This window comes from Eublepharis macularius, chromosome 7, assembly GCF_028583425.1.
Source record: "Eublepharis macularius isolate TG4126 chromosome 7, MPM_Emac_v1.0, whole genome shotgun sequence".
Classification (NCBI taxonomy): domain Eukaryota; kingdom Metazoa; phylum Chordata; class Lepidosauria; order Squamata; family Eublepharidae; genus Eublepharis; species Eublepharis macularius.
In genome coordinates this window covers 91,153,461-91,175,851 of record NC_072796.1, presented here as the reverse complement: position 1 = coordinate 91,175,851, position 22,391 = coordinate 91,153,461, and the positions used below count along the sequence as shown (strand labels likewise).

At 44.3% G+C, this 22,391-nt stretch overlaps 1 protein-coding gene across 1 annotated transcript in view; it reads right to left on the bottom strand.

Annotated features, from left to right (window-relative positions):
* The window catches only part of CHD7 (chromodomain helicase DNA binding protein 7), a 279,962-nt gene that overhangs the window by 196,004 nt on the left and 61,567 nt on the right, over window positions 1-22,391 (bottom strand). Inside the window, exon 3 of the mRNA XM_054984544.1 lies at window positions 1,143-2,984. Coding sequence (XP_054840519.1) covers window positions 1,143-2,810 — 1,668 coding nt within the window. The 5' untranslated portion in view covers window positions 2,811-2,984. The remainder of the gene's footprint in view (window positions 1-1,142; window positions 2,985-22,391) is intronic.

Below are 22,391 nucleotides of genomic sequence, written 5' to 3'. Positions count from 1 at the left end.
ACATCAAATCCCTCTTGTTTTACTGCTATATTTGAAGACGGTCAATTAGGCAATCAATTAGCTGCATTTGACTACTACGGTAAGTTGTTTGTCAATCCATGGTTGATGGAGCAATGATCTGTTCCTGAGGAGCTTGGAAACTGTCATTGAACTAATGGTACATTTCTATTGAAATCTTTCAGATTCTTTTACACAAAAATGACACCTCTTTCATACTCCCAAGTGATTCATTTTAACTCATACAAACTTCAATGGTTTCACTTATTTCAGAAAGCAGATCTCTTACCACTTCACAAAATCTAACATATTTAAGCAGAGGTTTTAGACCAAGGAGGCTCTGAAATTCAGCATCTTTGGCAAAATATAATAGTTTTATAACAGAATCCTATGCAGAGTAATTCAGGTCTAAACTCACTGGCTTCAATAGGCTTAGACTAGAACAGGGATCCCCATGCCCATCAAGCTTTTCAGAAAGTGGGTGGGGCCTTTGTAAGACAGGGCTTGTTATTGGCTGCCCTCATTCAAATCAAAGAGTGTTTCATGTGTACAATAGCAGTTGCCCCCAGGAGGATCAGGAGACTAGTAAGCATCCATTCCACCTTCAGGCTTTCCATCTTTTTATTCCTCCTTCTCTTTCTCCCTTCCTTTTCCTCGGTTTGCCTTTATTACTTCTTATTTTTCTTCTGTGATTCTTTTGCAAACTGAGGGGAGAGGTACTGTGCTTGGTTCTGCCTCCTGCAGCAGAGAGGTTTCTAACTACAGTTTCATCTCCACTTTTCCTTGGCTTGGCAAATGAAACAATTATCCACATGAGGGCCAAAAGAAAAATACTGAATCTGAAAGTCTAAAGAACTAGAAAACAGTTTCAGAGACACATCAAGGTAGCAAGCACATATGATTTTGACTTAAATCCTGTTTTGAACCAAATCATTTCTGTTGGAGGATTCAACACATTTCTGTTCCGTTTACACAAAAATGACACCTCTTTCATGACACAGGCAGTGGAAGCTTTAGTTCTTTACACACCAGTGCCACAAACAAAACAAGAAATCCATACAATCACAGTATATAAAAGCATCAATACAGTTGTTTTAATAATAATGACCTAAAAACAATTATACTTTCAACAGTATATTACTTACCTGAAGGACAGGCACTTTTTGTGGTGTGTTCTGTGGTGACGGATGAAGCTGCGCCCAAGGCTGATGATGAGGATGTGGTGGTGGTGAAGACTGATGATGAATGCCTGGATGAGGCTGCATGGGAGGACACGTTGGCATTTGCTGCTGAAAAGGTGACTGACTGGGATGCTGCTGACCAGATATCAGTCGTTCTTGTATTGCTTGTGGATCAGCAAGGCCAACTCCTGGACAGCCATTTGGTCTCAAGTGACCACTCATTTCCCGTGGTGCTGAAGACATACCCATGAATGGCCGATTCTGTTGTATATTCCGAGGGCCCATACTCCTCTGTCCAATTCCCATGGCACCAGGTGGCTGGTGAGATGGCTGGGGATGGGGCATATTTGGATAACTGCCAACTTCAATTGGTATTCCAGCACTACCAGGCCTAACCTGTGGAGGAGGGGTGCCTGCTGGATTACTCATTGCTTTCATAGGTGACATGGGAGGTGGAGAAGCATAGGTTCCCTGAGGCTGTGAAGGGTGCATAGCTTGTGTGTTCATTTGGTTAAGTGAGCCACTAGGATGAAGGGGCTGCTGGTGCATTAGTCCTTGACCACTATTAGAAGGAAACCCTACAGCATTTGGGTACCTTGGTACAGACTGATTCATTGGAGTGTTATTTGTAAGGCCTAAATTCTGATTTATCCCTGTATTGTTTACTAATCCCTGATTTAGGTTACTGTAAGGATAACGAGAATACTGCCCTGAGTTGTTTATAGTAGGTGAAGGAACTGTCTGGCCCCGAGAACTAAAATTAAGTGTTTGTGGCCTAACAGCACCCTGCTGAGGAGGATTAGGGGAGAATCTGGGATTGTGGGCTACCGATTCTCCATGGAGAGCAGTGGGGGGATGGTGGTGAAATTGCTGCACTGAATGTCGTAAAGAAGGCCCCATGCTTGGATTCTGTTGGGGCACGTGAGACATATGGCCAGGTCCTGAGGTGGCAATAAAAGGATTTCCCTGATTAAGACTTTCCTGGCTTTGAGAAAACTGGTTTATCCTCTGCTGTTGTTGCTGACCGTGTTGTTGCATTGAGAAGTCACCACGAGCCATGTAATTTCCCATCTGCTGCATGTGCTGAGGATGTCCTTGTCCAGGGGGTCCTGATGGCGTTGGTGGGGGCTGCTGAGCAGGTGGGGGTTGCTGCTGCTGGTATGGTGCTCTTATCTGGTCTGGCACTTGAACTGCTCGTGGTCCCCACATGGAACTACCGTCAACAAAGGGTTGTCCATGCCTTTCATTCTGCATACCAGGATATACTCCCAGCTGACTACCAGTTCCCCCACCATGAGGAACTGAAGGATTATGATACTGTGAGTGAGGAGATGCTATACCATTCCCAGGAGCATTACTCATCATTCTATTGGGTTGATCCATCAGGTGCAATTTTTGCTGTTCATACTGATTATAATGATCAAAGTGGGTCAACTTTGCTTGATTTTGACTGGTTGGAGGATGGTGAAGGGGGGACTGTAAAGAGGCAAATCCTTGATCAATAGGCATTTGCTGCCCCATAGGATTTACTGTGTTTTCAGGGTATCCACATTCCCCCAGGCCTTCCACCAGGCCTTCACTGAAAATATTCCCATCTTCTCCAAACAGACTCATCATTCCTGGATCTGCCATCTTTGTTACAGCACACAGTGTCTTGAAGCTCCAACCAGAATACAAGTCTGTGCTTCACCTCACTGAGGTGTTTCTCTTCAAAGCCTTTAATCCTCAACTAATCGCCTTCATGTCATTCCATATTTTCTTAATTCTTTTGGACCCAGAGTGTCAGGCAAATTCTTGTTACCAGTCCTAAAAAAGAAATTTAAAAAAATAAGGTACAAGCTTTATTAAAATATCATTTATGCCTTGCTAAAGATCAGTTTGTTTCAAACCTTGAGCTTTAAAAATGTTTCATTTTAAGAAATATTCATATGCAGCTTTATTAAAAGAAACAAGAAAGCAAGGAAACAGTAACCTTAAATTAATCTATTCATGAAACTTCCTTGTGTTCCATTCTTAGATGGAACAGAACAAAAGAACACAAACAGGCAGCTAAAGCAGCTGCCACAGCAGGCAAGCAAATGTATGAATATAGCCAAGCAGCCCATCTGCTGAACTAAAACCCTGAAAATGCTCTAGTTACCAGCAACATGACTTTAACTTTATTCCCCCGAGCAGAGTAATCAGATGAGTGAACAAACAGCAGCAACTAGGGCTACGATGAGTTATACACTTAGTTCTTAAGGTTCTTTTCCCCCTAGTATTCAAAAATCTCATTGCACATTTAATTAATACATATTTACAGAAAAAGCAAGACACACCTAACAGATATGCAAAGAAGTTGCAAAATGGATACTAACTTTTGTAATGGAACACTAACCAAACAAGCTATTTCATGCTATAAAATCTCTAATTATTGATTCTGAAGGAAAATTTCACTTTAGATATGTGAAGGAAAAGGAGACATCTTTGAACTAGCGCCCAATCCAATGTTCCAAAAGCAGGGGGAAATACACATAAATATGCTTTTTGAGGGAGGGAAGGAGGGCAGTGCCGGATCTAGGGTTGCCCACGCGCGGGGGCAACCCTTGGCTGGCCACTTCTCGTGTGCGCGCAGCACGCGCGCACTCCCCGCACTGCGTGATGACGTCACTTCAGTGACGTCATCACGCAGGGTGGAATGGAGGCAGCGTGTGGGGCTGGGAAGCTGCCCGTGCCATTCGCCTCCCTGCAGGACAGGCGAATGGCATGGGCGGCCCCGCAGCCCCCCACGCTGCCTTTTGCTTGCCCTGCAGGACAGAGGGTGCGCGGCCAGCCGGCCGCCCCGTCCTGTGGGGCAGGCGAAAGGCAGCGCAGGGGGCTGCGAGGCTGCTCACACTGCTGCCTGCGCCCTCTGGCAGCTGGCAGCTGCTCCTGGCGCCCCCTCCCCGGTGGTGCCGGGGACAGACTACCCCCCTGCCCCCCCTTGATCCGGCCCTGAATGAGGGTAGGGAACTACAGATTAGTTAGTTCAAGACCTTTTAATGAATAATTTGTAAACAATGTGCAGAAAATGGGATGACTACTTGTTCTAAATAAACTCATACTTACTAGTAATCCAGTTTCATTCTTGGTAGACTTTGGGGCTGTAGTGTTATGAAATGGATCTAATTCTGAATACGGCCCTAGATGAGGATTGTTAAATCCATAGATTAGGGCTATATACAAAGAAAGCAGATTTTTCTGCAAACGTAGAAGTCCCTCCAGCCCAGTTTGTGCAAAAAAAAAAAAAGTGATGAGAATGTTTAAAAAAACTTTAACTTAAAGGGAAGCAGAGATATCACAAAGCTATGACACAAGATCTCAGCTATTATTTTAAAGATACCTTAGCAAACACATGTAAAGGTAAAGGCAGCAGGAACAGCAGGAGCGGGCCACTGCTGTGTGAACCAGGAGAAAGAACCACTACCACCACTAGTGGCAAGCAAAGTAGTGACTGCAAAGGTGGCTGAAAATGGAGGAAGGTAAGAGAGGCCACTGCTGGGTGAGCGAGGAATATGGTAGTACTGAACGTGAGTAAGGAGGCAAGACAGTGGAAAAGACAGAAGGGGAGAAAGGGAAAGGAGCAAGGCACATGAAGGTGAGTGTAACAGAGTGACTAGAAGAAGTGCTGGTACCATCTCTTCCCTTACGCAGCCATTGCCACTGTGACCCATCTCTGCCAGACAGAGAAGACGTAGACAAGTGGTGAAAATGGAAGGACGCAAAGGCATCAAAAGGGCTGTTTGCTGTTGCTGCTTTCTCTTCCTTCCTCACTCCTCCTTCTCGCCCACACATGAGAGAAAGCAAGTGGAAGAGGGGTTGACCAGGAGGCAGCAGCAGCACCACTGGCCCAATATGCACCAGTAAGGAGAAGAAGGTGGAGGTTTCACCTATTTCCTCTTGATCCCAGACAATGACACCAAGATTTCTGACCTAATCTGACATGACATTAAGGCTTAGTTCTTGCTGAAGTGATAAGCCTGTGTCTGGGCTGTACCACTTCAGCAGGAGCTTACATTTGTATTACTATTACTACACTATCTCTCTCCAAATAGTTAATTAGCATGCCAGGGAAATATGACTTCTTCCAAACATGCTAGTTTTCTACAAATCTGAAGATGTGGGTTTTAGATACACAGTTACCACCCAAGTGATTACTAGAAATACAGAGCTGGAAGAGACCCAAGGGTCATCTAGGACAGTCCTCTGCACAATGTAGGAAATTCACAGCTACCTTACCCACTCCCCCAGACAAAAGACCTCCAGGATTCCTGATTAATATGGACTGGAGGAAAAGTCCTTTGTGAAAGGCAAGGACTGGCTCATCCTTTCCAGCCCCCGTTCTCACTATCTGCTGAAATTCACAGACTCAGCATTGCTGACAGATGGCTATATCGTCTCTGCTTCCAGAGGAGTTAGCCTTGTTAGTCTGTAGTTGCAAAATAGTAAAAAGTCCAGTAGCATCTTTAAGACTAACCAACTTTATTGAGGCATAAGCTTTCGAAAACCACAGCTCTCTTCGTCAAATGCAAGTCTCTGCTTAAAAACCTCTAAAGGAGGAGAACCCACCATCTTCTGAGGAAGCCTCTTCCACTTAGAAACCAATCTAATTGTCAGGAAGTTCTTTCTAATGTTTAACAAGAATTTTTTTTGCTTTCATTTTAACCCACTGGTTCTGTTCTAACCTTCTGGGGCAACAGGAAACAACTCATTCCATCCTCTATGTGATGGCCCTTCGAATACTTGAAGATGGCTATCCTATCGCCTTTCAGTTGTCTCCTTCAGATTAAACATACCCAATTCTGTCAACTGATCAGACCCCTCACCATCATCTCCTTGGACATGTTCCAACTTGTCAACATCCTTATTAAACTGTGGTGCCCAAAACTGAACACAGTACTCCCAGTGGGGTCTAACCAGAGCTAAAATGATACCATCACTTCATGTGATCTGGACACTATGCTTCTGTTGATGCAGTGTAAAATCACATTTGCCTTTTTAGCTACACTTGTGCTCATAGATCAAGATGGGTAGCCTGTTAGTCTGTCAGTAGCAGTAGAAAAGAGCAAGAATCCAGTAGCACCTATAAGACTGAAAAAAATTGTAGTAGGGTATGAGCTTTTGTGAGCCACAGCTCACTTCTTCAGTTACAGCTAGAATGTTAATCTGTCTTTATATCTTGGAGAATGGAGTGATTGCAGAAGCCAAATGATAATAGCTGGTGAATGACAATGGCAGGCATGATTGAATAGGGTGGGGTATGCAGAGGGGTAGTGGGTGTGGAGAAATTAGCATTAGTATTGAGACAGGAAGCCAATGTCTCAATTCAGTCCAGGTGGGTGCATCATCTTGCGCTTTATCAGTTGCATTTCAGCAATCTTTCCTGGTCAGTGTATGTATGATATCCTAAATCCTTTTCTATTTCCAAGACAAGTCTCATGCATTCTGTAATTATGCATTTGATTTTTTCCCCATATAAATACAGAATGTTTCATTTATCTCAGCTGAAATTCATTTTGTTAGTTTTAGCCCAATTTTCCAACCCGACAAGATCATCCCGAATTTTGATTCTATCTCCTAGTGTATTAGCTACCCTTCCCAATTTAGTATCGTCTGAAAAATTAATGGGCATCCCCTCTATTCCTTCATCCAGGCACAAGAAACACAGGCTGAAGAGAGTTATCACAGAAAAGGACACAGAATTGATGGGAAATCTTCCATTGGAGGAAATGTCCACTGAAGGACCAAATTGGAAAGCAATGAAATTCTGGCTGCTGTGAGCCACTGCTGTGTCAGAATTCATAAGGTTTTGGATTTCTGCTGAGAAGTGTAGAGAAAGGCACCCCTTTCTGCAATGCATCAGTTTGAGAAAGTACCCACAACCATTTTGTAGGCATCTCATAATTTCAAACTGCTCTGAACTACTGGTTCGAGAACTTAGACAGTAGAGCTAATATTAAGCAAGTCCTTCTCCCCCCACAGCATTACAATATGGAATGAATCCTGTCAACATCTTACATGGTTGCTTTACATATGAGTTATTAGATATGAAGGACTTTGAACACTCAAAAATAACTAATCACAAGAAGAGGGAGTAAATGGCTTATACCACATTCAAAATAATATTGCAGAGCCAACGAGACTAGGAAATGAAACCCTGCACTTTGTTATGGTTGAGTGCACAGGTTTGCACCAAACACTGAGAGTCCTTTGAAACCACAAGCTGACACAACTTCAGCTACAAAAATGAAGTTTGGTAATACTTGTCAGATCTCAGAAGCTAAGCAGGGTCGGCCTCGGTTAGTAATTGGATGGGAGACCTCCAATGAAGACCAGGGTTGCAGAGGCAGGCAATGGCAAACCACCTCTGTTAGTCTCTTGACCTGAAAACTCCACCAGGTGTTGCCATAAGTCAGCTATGACTTGAGGGCACTCTCTACCACCAATACTGCTTTATGAGACATGCTCAAGATTTTAGAAATGCAGGAAATTCTAATTTCAGCAACTATCAGTGAAATCGTGGAATTAATTTCAATGGACTTAGACTGGAGTAACTCTGTTTAGGATTTCACTATATATTTATTCAGAATGAAGTCAATTGCTTATGTCTAAAGTCAACCCAGACTTTACTTGGCAAACTCTACTTCTGTATTTATGGAAGTATTTTACTGATGTTTCCTGCAGAAAGTATGTACAAATGTGGACAAGGTAGCGTGTCTTTAAACATGTGTAAACATATCTAAGAGCCTCAAGTTGGCCAGCTTACAGATACATCTTTAAAGATAATGCACTTTACATATTAGCCACAGGCAACACAGTAATACTGGTATAAGCACTGTAGTGGAGTTTACAGCATAAAATGTGGAACTACCATAAGCAGATCCAGAACTGCAGCCTTTATGAGGGAAAAAAATACAAGCTCCTGAACAATGAAACTTGAGCTCTATGAACATTAATTGTATCCAATGACCCATTTGTAAAAATCTTTCTGCATTAACCAATTCAAAGATTGTTTAGAAGTCCAGCATATTTGTACAATGCAGACAACAGCCACCTAGGAATTTTAAACTCAGCCTTGCAACAACATTTTTACTCCCCTTTTCCACCCACCTCCCACACAAATAAAGCATTGCAAAATGTTTTGTTCACTGAAACAGAGATTTTAGTGTATAGGATTGACAGTAAAATGGGACAGAGTGCATCCCCATTTTTGAAAAACTAAAGATAGATTTGAAAGAATAGGCACTTGGTTGAGACCCAGCAGCAGACCCTGATTTGTCACTAAGCCTAGAAGATCCTTGAGTTTGCAATCCTTCTTCTCACTCGTTGTGGTAACTAGTCATTTCTGGGTTCTCAATAAACCATAATGTAAACCATAATACCTGAACCATGAAACTTTGGTTGTGTCTTTCTATATACCAGAGTTCCAAATGGGCAAAAAACTACTATTTGGAATCTTGGGCCTGCAGAGCAAGCTAGCACCATAGTTTGGATGTGACAACTAAGTATCAGAAAGAATTATTTTGCTGCAAGAGGAGGGAAGGAAGAAACTTACAATCCTAAAAGATCCCTCATGTTCATTCACACAGTATGAAATTACATTTTGCCATAATGTAAGAACCAAGCTTGCAAACCGCTACTGTCCTTAAAGCAGCCTTTGTTGCTTCCCAATCTGCTTCCAAGATCAACTCAAGGTGCTGGCTCTTCCCTATAAACCCCCTTTCTACCCAAAAATCCAATACAGCATCCTTTTCCAGATCATTATTTACATCTTGCCTTTTTTCATTGTTAAACTCCAAGTAGCATACACAGGGTGGCCAAGAGCTCTCCCTTCCTGGCACTGATAAGACCTACACCTGCTTTGCTTCAACAAGCCCGTATAAGTCCACACACCAAAAGTCTTTGTGGGTGCTCTCTGTTTGGCAACTACCATGACTATGTCTTTCCAGAGGCACTCCTTGTTTTATGGAATTGACTGCAAAAGGAAGTATTTAAAGCAGGAATTGACAATTTCCTTGAGCTCTAAAGGCCAGCCCTAAACTGTAGGGGCCAGACTCATTTTTCAGCCTTCAAAGTTTTATATTTTAATGATCACATTTTCTAATACTGCTACTACAAAAACTAATCCTAAATTCTTCATAGTTTATCATAAATTAAAGCTATGACAAAAGCATATATAAATATGGGGAACCCAGGTTGTTAACACACAAAAAGCTGACTTCTACCCTAATGTCATTTTCCACCAATTTCTCCTAAACTTTGTTTAAATGAATAGTGGATCCAGCAAGTGATTAAGAAATGAATTAATCTGCTATCACTGAATAGTGTGAAGTTTAAATATAAAGAAACAATTACAAGAATGTCATGGACATATATTTTAATATACTACAATAAAACAAACCCTGATGTGAAATAAGCACACTTTGTACTTCTACTGTCAAGACAAGCTACAATAAAATCATTGCTGAAAATACTAGGTACCATTGTAACCAGTGTCTGTGATTTCTTGAGCACCGATTTAAGGTACCTCTCTAATAGCTTTCTATTGAGTCTGGGAACATGTTTGCTTCAGAAGTTACTGAATTTTCATGCGCTTTGAAAGTGGGTATCTAAACAATAGGGTTGCTGCTTAAACAGGTAATTTTTTGACAGATTCATGCTTAATGACTGACTGAAAACTTTGTTCTTGTAATCCATCTTGGGTCCTACTGAGAAAGGTGCATTATAAATGAAAATAATGAAAGCAATAATAAAGTTACATTTGTTTCTGTATTTTTCCAATAATTAAAGATAACTCACAATTCTACTTTATTATTTCAGTGAAATTTTTTTTAAAGCTCTCTCTCTCTCTCTCTGAATCAATCAATCAATCAATCAATCAATCAATCAATCAATCAATGGCATGTTGGTTTCTGCAAAAATTGACCATCCAACATGGTAGTATTTTCTGAGCAAGTTTCTCTGAAAATCTTATATGAATAAAAATTCAGAAATTCTTTACTTTGTAACTACTGAGTATGTTTAGAGGGAGTATCTTCATAAGTGCTGTCAATTAGTTTTTAAATACGAAAAAACAGGGTTGCACCTACTTGTAACTATTGTTCATCGAATGTTCTTCTGTGCAGGCACACACGGGAACTGCACATGTGCAGGCCAGCCACAGACGTATCAAAGCTCCAAAAGGCGTGAGACACTCGCCCAGCCTTTTTGCATGCTTTTTGAGTGGGCGCAGCTATAAAAGGCGGGGCAAGAAGATCCCTCCCTCAGTTCACAAAGCCACTAGTGAAGGAGATATTAGCATATTTAAAGAGCAAGCAGAGGGAAAAGGAGAGAGGGATATGCGTCTGCACAGAAGAACACTTGATGAACAACATTTACAGGTAGATGCAACCTTGTTTTCATCATTTCTTCTGCGCAGTCCCACATGGGAGAATAGCGAGCTACAGGAGGTGCGCATGTTGCTCATCATCATTGAAAAAGACTCTTCAGGACTGCTTTGCCAACTGCAGTGTTCCTCCTGGGGTCTATGTCAATTGCATAGTGTTTAATAAAGGAGGACGCAGTCGACCAGGTGGCCGCTTTGCACTAGTCCACAAGTGGAATGCCCAGACTAAATGCTGACAAAGTTGACTAGGCCCTTATTGAATGTGTGCCCTGATGTTCAAAGGCCAAGACTATTTGGATTCTCCATATGGTTTGACTGGTGACTTCCTGTCCTTTTTTAGGAAACAGATTAGGATCCTTTCTGAAGGCAAGAGTCCTATCCAGGTAAAAACACAGAGCACGCTTCATGTCCAATGCATGAAGGAGCCTGTCAGCCTCGGTAGAAGGTTAAGGACAAAACACTGGTAATGTCCTAGCTGAGGTGAAAAGTAGAGACCACCTTAGGAAGGAACTGGAGGCTGAGATGGAGAACCACCTCATCTGCAAATATTCTGAGGAAAGGTGGATCATACCTCAGGGCTTGCAGTTCACTCACCCTCCGGGCTAATGTAATGGCCACTAAGAAGGCAGTCTTAGCTGTCAGAAATTTGAGAGAACAGGTAGCGAATGGCTCGAAAGACTTATGCATGAGAGTTGTTACAACCAAAGATAGGCTCTACTGAGGAGTGGGTTTGGACACAGGAGGGTAAACATTAGTCAAGCCTTTAAGGAAAAACGTGCATTCCAGTTGGGAGAAGAGGGACCTACCGTTCATGCCCTCATGATAGGCCGAGATGGCTGCCAGATGGACCTTCACAGAGGAGTTAAGTGTCCCTGGTTCTTTAACAGGACCAGACAGTCTAAGACAGATAGCAAGTGAGTCGAAGAAGGGGCTAAGCCCTATTCAATTGCCCAAAGGGAGAAATGTTTCCACTTTTCAGCATCTGACTATTGCACTCAAAATTGTGTTTTCTCGTTAGTCCAAATAAAATAGCATACAGGATCCAGGGAGAGAAGGTTGTTTAAATCATTTAATTAAATGGGAGGAACCTTAGCCATACAGAGGACCCAAGCCCCACTTTGACCCAAGGCTCATCAAAATTACAAAGCTAGTGCAAGACATTTTATACCCCTTGGTTCATTAAAATATTAGGCTTTTAATTGGCTTAAGTCTTCTAAGCATCTCCATTGGCATGACCAGTTGGCAGTTGCCACCTCCGGCTACCCAATGCTTCTTGATTGGAAGACTGATTTTGGCCATTAACATAATTATAATATTTGCCACCTTTCTTTACTTGTCAAGATGACCCAGTGTCTTATCTCTTCTCCAAGAATGTCTTTTCCGCTCCACACTTCTCTTCCTATAGGCTAGAAGTGGGTTCCTCTCCTCTTTTGATGACTTAGAGCTTATAACATATTTTCCAAGGCTACTTGTATCATGTAGGTTAAAACTGCTTTCTGCAGGCTGTGTGGAGCAAAATACCTTCCCTCTTTCTTTAAGTATGTGAAAGGTCACTTACTCTCACTATCTGGGCTCTTTATTCAGTGTCCTGGATTGCTCTGCAGCTCTAAGCCAATTCTATGAGTTTCTTCTCTTTCTCCCTGTTTGCTACATAGAGACAGGTGTTTTCAACTTTCTTTACACCTGCTCCTTCCCTTTTCTTTGAGTTAGTATCTTGGCTACATCTATTGTGCAAAATACATCAATTAGTAAAAGAATATTTCCATTTTTTTAAAGCATATCATTACGTGTCTATGTTTGTAGTGCAAATGCATTCTTCTAGTAGCAAGCTTTCCATAGTAAACATGTCTCTTCTCTTGCAACTTTTTGCAGGCACATCTTTAGGACTCCTAGTTTCAAGTCTTAGTGTTCTAAGAAATGTTGTACATCTGTAAGCGCTTCTACCCTGCTTTAGCTGCATATCACTCATAAAATTGCATAGTGTTAATAGAGGCACTTAAAATATCCTGTTCCATTACATTCATCCACATCATGAGTTTCAGGTGGAAGACTTTCTAGCCTGTAAAATTATGTTTCGGACAGGAGAATACAACTCTAATCTGAAGGAGACACTAACCAAGCTGTCAGCTTCAGAGTGTCTATATCATGGTAAAGAACAACGTTGTCCTGAAGAAGGGTTGATGACAGCGGAAACCAACACGTCCTTCCCCGTGACATTCTGGCCCCTTATTGGCCTGTCTTGAGAGAAAGAGGAGGGAAGGCACACAGAAGACTGCCTGACCAGAAGATCTGGAAAGCATCTCCTAAGGAGGACTTTCCTTTGCCTGCTCGAAAGCAGTATTGGGGACACCTCTTGTTGAGTGCAGTAGCAAAGAAGTCTATAGTTGGAAACCCCTAGTTTTGAAACAAGGGCTGAAGGAACTCAAGGCATCTGCCAAAGTGTTGTCCTCCCCAGCGATGAGGATGGCTGTAAGGGAAATCTGATGTTGCATTGCCCATTCCCAAAGCAGGGTGGATTCCTGGGAGAGGGAGAGACTGTGCCACCCCCTGCTTGTTCAGATAATGCATAGCAGTTGTGTTGTCCATGCAAATCTGAACATTCTTGCCCTTGACAAAGTGGAAGAAGGCTTTTAGGGCAAACCAGATAGCCCTTAGTTCCAGAAGGTTGATGTGAAACTTTGACTCATGTTGAGACCAAAGGCCGTTCATCTGATTGTTTCCAGAGTAAGCCCCCCACCCCAACAGGGAAGCGTCCATGTAGATGGAGAGGTGAACGGGGCTGGAACCGAACGGGGTCCCTACAATTAGGTTCCGTTCATCATTCCACCATGACAGGTTTCGGTGAATAATCCTCGGAACCAAGAACGGCTTGTATGGATTCTGGTAGTGTGGATGAAATACTCTGACAAACCAATTTTGTAAGAGCCAGAGCTGGAGTCTGGCAAATGGGATTATCCATGTCAGAGAGGCCATAAAACCTAACAGTTTTGGGGTTTCCCTTGCACTTTGATGTCTGAAAGAGCACACCTTATTCAGAGGGGTTTGACTGGGGAGGAACATTCAGAGGAATGGATTTGAACTCTAGGGACTAACCTTCCCAAACTATTCACAGTACCCAGAGCTCTTGTAATTTTCTCCCATGCAGGTAAGGGCAGTGGTTAACCGACAGGGAGAGGAAAAGATGGCATGGTATCAAAAACGTTGTTGGTGGAGCCTGACTGTTCTCTGGGGGAATTGGAACTATGCTTATACTTACGATGGTAATACCTCCATCAAGGCCGGTTGGATAGATCCAAGGTAAATGCTGGTTGCATCGAGACAGAAACCAATTGTATTTGGGTTTGTAATGTGAATAGCATCTAGGAGAAAACTGGTGCTTGTAAGGTACAACCGGGGTAATGTGTCAGTCCCTGGCAGTTGGGTCCTCAAGTTCTCCACAGTTATCACACAGGTGTTCCAGTTGAAGTAACTTTATTAGAGATCGATGGTTGTTGGGGGTTTTCCGGGCTGTATTGCCGTGGTCTTGGCATTGTAGTTCCTGACGTTTCGCCAGCAGCTGTGGCTGGCGAAACGTCAGGAACTACAATGCCAAGACCACGGCAATACAGCCCGGAAACCCCCCAACAACCATCGTTCTCCGGCCGTGAAAGCCTTCGACAATACATTTATTAGAGATCCATTCAGTACAAGGTCCATCGACAAGTGAAATTGGCAGAAGTGACGTATAGGGATAACTAACTAGCAATGTTAGTTATAGGGAATCTTCCCGCCAAGGGAAAGAGGACCATTAGGCTGGGTTGTAGTGAGACATTGTTTTAAAGCAGACATTGAGAAAGATGAACCTATCTTTGGTTCTCAGAAGGAGCACCCTATGAGCCAGCTTCGGCTGGCTGTCAAGGACACTGGCTCTGTGGAGCGGGAAAGGTAAACATTTGTAACATTTCCAAGATAACCCACTGGCATGGAGCAAGAAAGAACTTCCCACACTCTCAGAAGCAAGAGGCAGAACTCATACACATTCATGGCAGATATGCGGGAGGCATATGTGACAGTAATGATCTTTCTTGTCTACCACTGATGATGCACTTAAGAAAATAAAAGATGATAAGGTAATTGCTAGGTCCCTAGGCATTATGTCACATATGCCTCCCAAAGTGGCAACCAGGATCAACGCTATGGAGGGATCGAGCGAGGAACCTTTGGAAGAGGAAGAAACCTTGTACTGAATGGATCTCTAATAAAGTTACTTCAACTGGAATACCTATGTGTTAACTGTGGAGAACTTGGGGACCCAACTGCCAGGGACTAGCATTTTGGCAGAAGTATCTATTTTCCTCTGGGACCAGAGCCGTGAACGAGACCACTTGCACAATGGCAAGTTATTCAACCGCAGGAGACCCCGATGACCCAGGGGATCTAACAAACTATCACAAAGACCTCGCTGGGTGGTGTGGGCTTGGTACCACGGAGGCAGCACCGATACAAGCTGAGATGATCCCTACTGGGGCCATGGGAGTGGACATACCCAGGGAACAACTGATTAACCTGGAAGCAGGGCTACAACATGGAGATGGGGCGGCCGAAGAAAATGAAAGCAAAGTTACGCAAGAGAGAGAGCTGGGGGCCATCCTGAAGAAGGGGGCAAGCCATATGAACTGGCTACTGGCTACCCCGCAGGAGTGGGCGCCCCAAAAGCAGATGGGTCAGCCAACCCGAGAACAGAAATTGTGACACCGGGGTATGGTGTTTAGTCACAGTATGATGGAGCTAGAGGAACTCAAGTTGGAAGAAGCTCCTGCCAACCTGACAAAATCCCCGAGGTCAGAGGATACCTCAGGCACTTCCAAGAAAGAACCCCCAGGGACTAACTCCGGGCAGCTACAGACTGTATGGGGAGAAATGACTGAACTAGAGGGACATGGCACAAGTGGGAATACAGGACATGATGGGTCACATGCAGACGCCAGGGTTGCCCCAGGGGTCGAGAACTGATGGAGACGGAATGGGAACAGGCCAAGGGAAGGGGTCACAGGGACCTCTTGCCTCCCTGTCCCTCCACGGAGGGGCCCAAGTAGACCCATGGCTGGCAACAGGCTACTCTTCCCCCTCGGAGGGGCCAAGGGATCCCGCAGCAGCCGGGGCACCAGCAGGGCCAGCAGGACTTCCCATGCATCTTCAGCCACTAACCGGAGCCCCAGCAATCCCGCAGCAACCAGGAGAACCAGCAGTGCCAGCCGGACCTCCCTGTGCTCTTCAGCCACCAGCCAGGACCCCAGCCATCCTCCCCAGAGGCGACCCGAGGAGAGCCACACTACAGCTCATACCACCCGTACAACCTCTCCCTGCACGACAGCAACTAGGGATACCGGTAATCCCAGGAGGACAGTTTATCCCACTACCCAGGGTGGTACCAAGGGGAGTGCCGTTACAACCTATACCCCTGATTCCCCCTCTCCCGGCTTGGCCACCATTAGAAGTACCAGCTGCAACAGAAGGGGTCCCTCCTGCGATGATACCCCAGCAGGGGCTGAGGAAGTTAGAGGCATGCTTCGAGGGGGACCCTGAAGGTCTGGGTTACTTCATAGTGCAACCCCTGGAATTCTTTCGAGAATGAGGGCACCTCTTCCCAACCAACCTCAGCCGGGTAAGCCATATGGGGTCCCGGTTGAGGGGGTCGGGCAGTGAAATGGTATGTCACCCTTTATAAGGCAGGGGCCCCGGAGCTTCAGAACCTCGAGGCGTTCATTCAAGCATTGAAAGCTCAATTTGAGGACCCATTGGAGGGAGAACAGGCCCAAACACAATTAAAGCGAATGTGGCAAGGGAACTGTCCAGTCCGGGAATACGCTGCAGAATTCAGGCAGTATGCAGCGAAGATGTGTGACTGGTCAGAAGGAGTGAAAATCAAATTTTTCCGAGCCGGCCTAATCCCATATTTAGTGCCCAAAACTTTGATGCAAGACAATCTCACTACTCTACTGGAATGGATCCAACTTGCCTGCGAGGTTGAAAACCGAGACCAAGTGATGAAGCTCATAAAGATGCAACACCAGTCAATGAACAGAAAGCCTCCCATGGGACAGGGAAGAAAAGAGAAGAAGACCTTCAACCCACGTTCCCCGGAAACGGAGCAAGCTATCCGTAAGAGAAGGGGATTATGTCTACAATGTGGCCATTTCGCCACCGAATGCCTGGAGAGAAGGAAGGGGCGAATGGACGAAAGCTGCACCAAAAAGCCAGCAGCCCCACAAGCTACCAAGCCACCAAAAAGGGCTCCTAAAAAGAGAAGCGAGGTGGCAACCGGCCTCAATGCTACAGAGGGGTCAAGTGAGGAATGCTCAGAAGAAGAAACTCTCATCCAGCCGGCAGGAAACGCCAGTGACCTGTCGTTAGGAGGCCCCGGCGACAGGTCCTGCAGGAGCTACCACAACTTGAGGTGACATCAAAAGGGGCCTTACTTTACATGCCAGTGACTATAATTAACCCCCAGCGGGGGACCCACATCCGAGTGCAGGCCTTAATTGATTCTGGATGCACTTGGGATTTGATTGCCCCAGCTCAAGTCACAGGATTGGGGCTACACAAATGTAAATTGGACCACCCCATTGTATCTGAACAGATGGACGGGTCTCGAACGAAAGGAGCCCCAGCCAATGTAGAAACTGAGACGCTCTCAGTGGGAATAGGGAGCCAGAACTTTCGTAGTGACTGACACCAATAAATTTCTGGTGGTATTGGGAATAAGGTGGCTATGGGACCATGACCCATACATAAAGTGGAAAACCAGAGAACTATGCTTTGTGCGGGGGGAGGGGTTTGCCAGAGTCATGTATGGAACCCGGCATGGGGTCCGAACGCACTCCCCCCTTTAGAGACTGCTCTGCTAACTCAGGAGGAGGTTGAGCAAATCCACCCAGAATACCAGGACTTGAGCCATGTATTTGATGAGGAGGAAGCTGATGAACCTCCGGAGCAGATCCCAGGGCAGAAACTGCCAAAGGGGAAACTTTACTCAATGAGCCCAGGGAAGCGAGAGGAATTGCGTAAATTCATTGACAAGAAACTAGCCAGAGGATTCATCCGCCCGCCAAGCTCCCCTCACGTTGCACCAGTGCTGTTCCGCAAAAAGAAGGATGGAGGGTTGAGACTGTGTACCGATTATCAAGGGATCAATGCGGTGTCAATGTCCAACGCCTACCGCATTCCCCTCATTAGAGACTTGCTGGAAGTGGTGTCTCAAGGGAAAATCTTCTCAAAACTGGATTTACGAGACGCGCATTTCCAAGTGAGAATAAAATAGGGGGATGAATGGAAGACTGCTTTTAATACCCCCTTTCAGGCAATTTGAATACAAAGTAATGCTTTTTGGATTACAAGGGGCTCCAGGGGTGTTTATGAATCTAATGAATGAAGTCCTACACCAACATTTGTACAAAGGCATGGTTGTTTATCCAGATGACGTGTTGATTTATTCGGAAGATTATGAGTCCCATGTAAAACTAGTACGTCAGGTACTAAAAACGCTCTGGGACAACCACTTGCCAGTGGAAACTGTCAAAATGTGAATTCCATAAAGAAGAGTTGAATTTCCTAGGATATAGAATATCAAAGCAAGGGTTAAAAATGGACCCAGAGAAAATCCAAGCAGTGGTGGGGACAGTTATAATTGTTCCTGGGGTTCACCAACTTTTACAGACCCTTCATAAAAGACTTTGCTCATATCTCTTTACCCTTGTCTGATTTATTGAAAACAAAGGGTAAGGGACCACAGGGGGTGAAACCCAGTGCTAAACTGAATTGGACTACAAAATGCCAAAAAGCTTTTGAGCATTTAAAGACTTTGTTCACCTCCAAGCCTGTTCTACGCCACCCAATGAGTATCGAAAGTTCATTGTATGGGTAGATGCGAGCGATTTTGCCATGGGGGGAGTTATTTTGCAAGCAGATGAAACTGGGAAGCTGCATCCCTGTGCCTATGTATCGAAAAAATTCTTGGAGGCTGAGCGACACTGGTCCATGTGGTACAAAGAGGCTTCGGCAGTTAAACTGGCGTTATGTACTTGGAGATATTGGTTGGAGGGGGCAAGGGTGCCATTTGAAATATGGACTGTTCATAAAAATTTAAAAGTGTTGTGCACCCCATGAAAATTAGGCACCAAGCACCTCCGGTGGGCAGAGTTCTCCAAATTAAATTTCATGCTTAAGCACCTTCCTGGCAAATCTGACTTCCTGACAGACGCCCTTTCATGCATGCCTCAACATGAAAGCCAGAGAAAAGACACAATAGACACAATGTTCTCTCCGGCTTAATTAGGAGGGGCAGTAACCACCCGGAGCCAGGCAAAGCCAGCGAAACCTAAGCCTCCAAGCTTGGACTGGGAGAAGAAAACAAAACAAGAAGCAGAGAATGAGGGGGGTGACTTACCCAAAAACGAATTGCAAAAGGGAGAGGGAGGCGGATGGTACCATCACGGCAAACTATATGTGCCAGCTAGTCTAAGGAGGGAGGAGCTGGAACACTGTCATGATTCTAAGCTAGCTGGTCACTTCGGCTATTTAAAGACATTGCATTTAGTTCAAAGACAATTTTGGTGGCCGAACATGAGGAAAGACGTATCTCAATATGTATCTATGTGCCAAGTGTGCGAAACCCCCTCTCAATCTATGTGCCAAGTGTAGAAACCCCCTCTCAACCATGGTTGGTGATCTCGATGGACTTTATAACTGACCTTTCCCTCTCCAAAAGGAAGACTGTAGTTCTGGTGGTAGCTGATCTATTTTCTAAACAAGCTCATTTCATTATGTGCTCTAAAATCACAACCGCAAAGAAATTAGCCACTCTTTTCATGCAGCAGGTAGTTAGGCGGCACTTGTTTCTAGACAAGGTGATATCAGACCACGGAGTCCACTTTGTTGCCAACTTTTGGCGGGAGCTATTGAAACTGGCTGGAATTGAACAAGGGATTAGCTCTGCCCATCATCCTGAGACCGATGGGCAGACTGAAAGAGTTAATCAAGTCTTAGAACAATTTCTAAGGTGCTACATTAATTACCAACACAACAATTGGACTGATTTCCTACGTTTTGCCGAACATTGTTATAACAACACAATACACAGTTCCACAGGAGCCTCCCCCTTCATGGTAATACATGATATGAAAGCAAAGCAATCCCCTTTGTAAAAACTCCAAGCAATGATGCACCAGGGGACCTCAAAGAGTGGTGGTCTTCTCTAAAGGCTCAATGGGAAGTAATTACAAAAACTTTGGGAAAAACCAAAGAGGATTACAAAAAAACAGGCTAATAAAAAACGATCAGCCCCATGGAAACTACAACCAGGAGACTATGTATATGTCTCCACAAAAAACTGGGGTGGAAACTTCTGGGGCCTTTTCAGGTCAAAAAGATAGTAAATGACGTCACTGTAGAGGTGAATCTACCAAAGAATCTAAAAAATGTCCACGCCGTATTCCATTTCAGCCTCCTGAAGAAAGCACCCCCTCCTGACAAATGGCATCCAGACCGAGGAAAGCCTCCCCCTCTCATGGTGGGTGGACAACTGCACTACAAAGTGAAGGACATTCTGGACTCTAAATTAAAGCGGGGAGAATTGTTTTACTTAATTCGCTGTGAGCACTTTGGGGAGGGTGAATGAGAATGGGTAAAAGCCTCAGATGTAAATGCTCCCTGACTAACACATAAATTTCATAAGGCTTGTCCCAATAAACCAGGTACTTTATGAAAAGGGGAGGACTTTCTTGGGGAGGGCAGTATGTCACATATGCCTCCCACATATCTGCCATGAATGTGTATGAGTTCTGCCTCTGGCTTCTGAGAGTGTGGGAAGATGCATCAACCTATTGATTGTGTTGATTCACACTGTGTGATCTACACTGAATCTCAGTGAGAAAGGAAAACTATAAATAAATAAAATAAATAAGTCTCCAGTCAAAAGATCACAAGCTGAAAGATCTAGTAGGTGCTAGGAAGGACTTTTTGGTTTCTGAGATCCTGGAGAACCACTATAAGTCATAGGAGGCAATACTGAGCTATATGGTCCAATGGGGCAATTTGATACAATGCAGCAACATATGAAAGTTCTCAAGAACATTATTATTTCAATCTATTGATCAAATGAATAGGCAGTATTCTGTGTTAAAATGACCATGTCAGGCTATGGATGACAGGATATGTTAGACCAATCCCTGTACCGTTCTAACAAGAAGTCCAAACCCTTGATTAAATGGTTGTATTCAGAAATCCAATCTTTCCATACATGTCCATAGAATTACTCAGAGGCAAGAAAGCATCTAAGCAGTACACGTTTCGATGGTTGTTGTGGGTTTTCTGGGCTGTATTGCCGTGGGATGTAGAGTTTATTTCTCCTGTACCAGTGGCCATCTTCCTCTTGTTTCAGCTCGGCTTTGGGCACAGTTTCCCCCTCCGTTTCAGTCTCTGCTTTCACTCTCTCTCCCCACTCTGAGAGATCAGGTTTTGTGCTGCTTTGTATTTTTGTAATTTGGCTGCGTGTTGTCACTGCTCCTCCTAATTGGGCTGGTGAGAAGACTGTATCAACTACCTCCTCCTTCTGGCTGTCATGTTGGGGCATGTGTGAAAGAGCGTCCACTAGGAAATTTGATCGGCCAGGGAGGTACTTCAACATTAAGTTGAATTTAGAGAAGAATTCCGCCCACCTGAACTGTTTAGCATTCAGTCTACGGAGGATGCGTAGTGCTTCTAAGTTTTTGTGATCAGTCCATACTTCAAAAGGCACCTTAGCCCCTTCTAGCCAATGTCGTCAGGTGGTAAGTGCTAATTTCACTAAAAGATTCTTTTCCCCATAACGCTCCAATTGCATTCGGTTTCAAAGAACTTTTTATAAATGTATGCGCAGGGGTGCAATTCCCCCTCATCGAGTTTTTTGAGCACCGCCCCCCACCCCCCACGGTGGTGTCGCTAGCATCAACTTGGACCACAAATTTTTTGTTCTCATCAGGGTGCTGGAGAACTGGTTCAGAAATAAACGGCTTTTTAAGGTTTTCAAAAGCCTCCTGGCATTCTCAAGTCCAGTTCAATCTGGCACTGGGCTTTTCCCCTTGCAGTCCTTTCCCCTTTGTTTTTAGTAAGTCCATTAAGGGGAGAGCGATTTGAGCAAAGTTCTTTATGAAAGGCCAGTAAAAATTAGCGAACCCTAGGAATGACTGCAATTGTCTTCTTGTTTTGGGGGCCTCCCACCCCACTACAACTTGGATTTTTTCTGGGTCCATTTTCAACACTTGGTGAGAGACTCGGTACCCTGAAAAATCCAGCTCTTCTTTATGGAACTCATATTTAGACAATTTTACCGGCAGTTTGTGGTTCTTTATGCGGTCAACACCTTTCTGACCAACTCCACATGGGATTCTTCATCAGCAGAATAAATCAACATGTCATATAAGTAAACAACTACACCTCTGTACAGGTATTCATGCAGCACTTCATTGATTAAGTTCATGTACACACCTGGCGCCCCTATAGGCTGAAAGGTATTACAAGATAATCGAATTGTCCCAATGGGGTGCTGAATGCAGTTTTCCATCATCCCCCTCCCTTGTCCTTACTTGGAAATAAGCATCTTTTAAGTCCAGTTTTGAAAAGATTTTGCCTTGTGCCACCACACTGAGCAAGTCTCTGATTAAGGGGAGGGGGTATGCATCTGACATGGATACAGCATTTACTCCCTGATAGTCAGTACATAATCTCAGCCCCCCATCTTTCTTTTTGCGGAATAATACGGGTGTGGCATGGGGGGAACTGGCCGGGTGGATGAA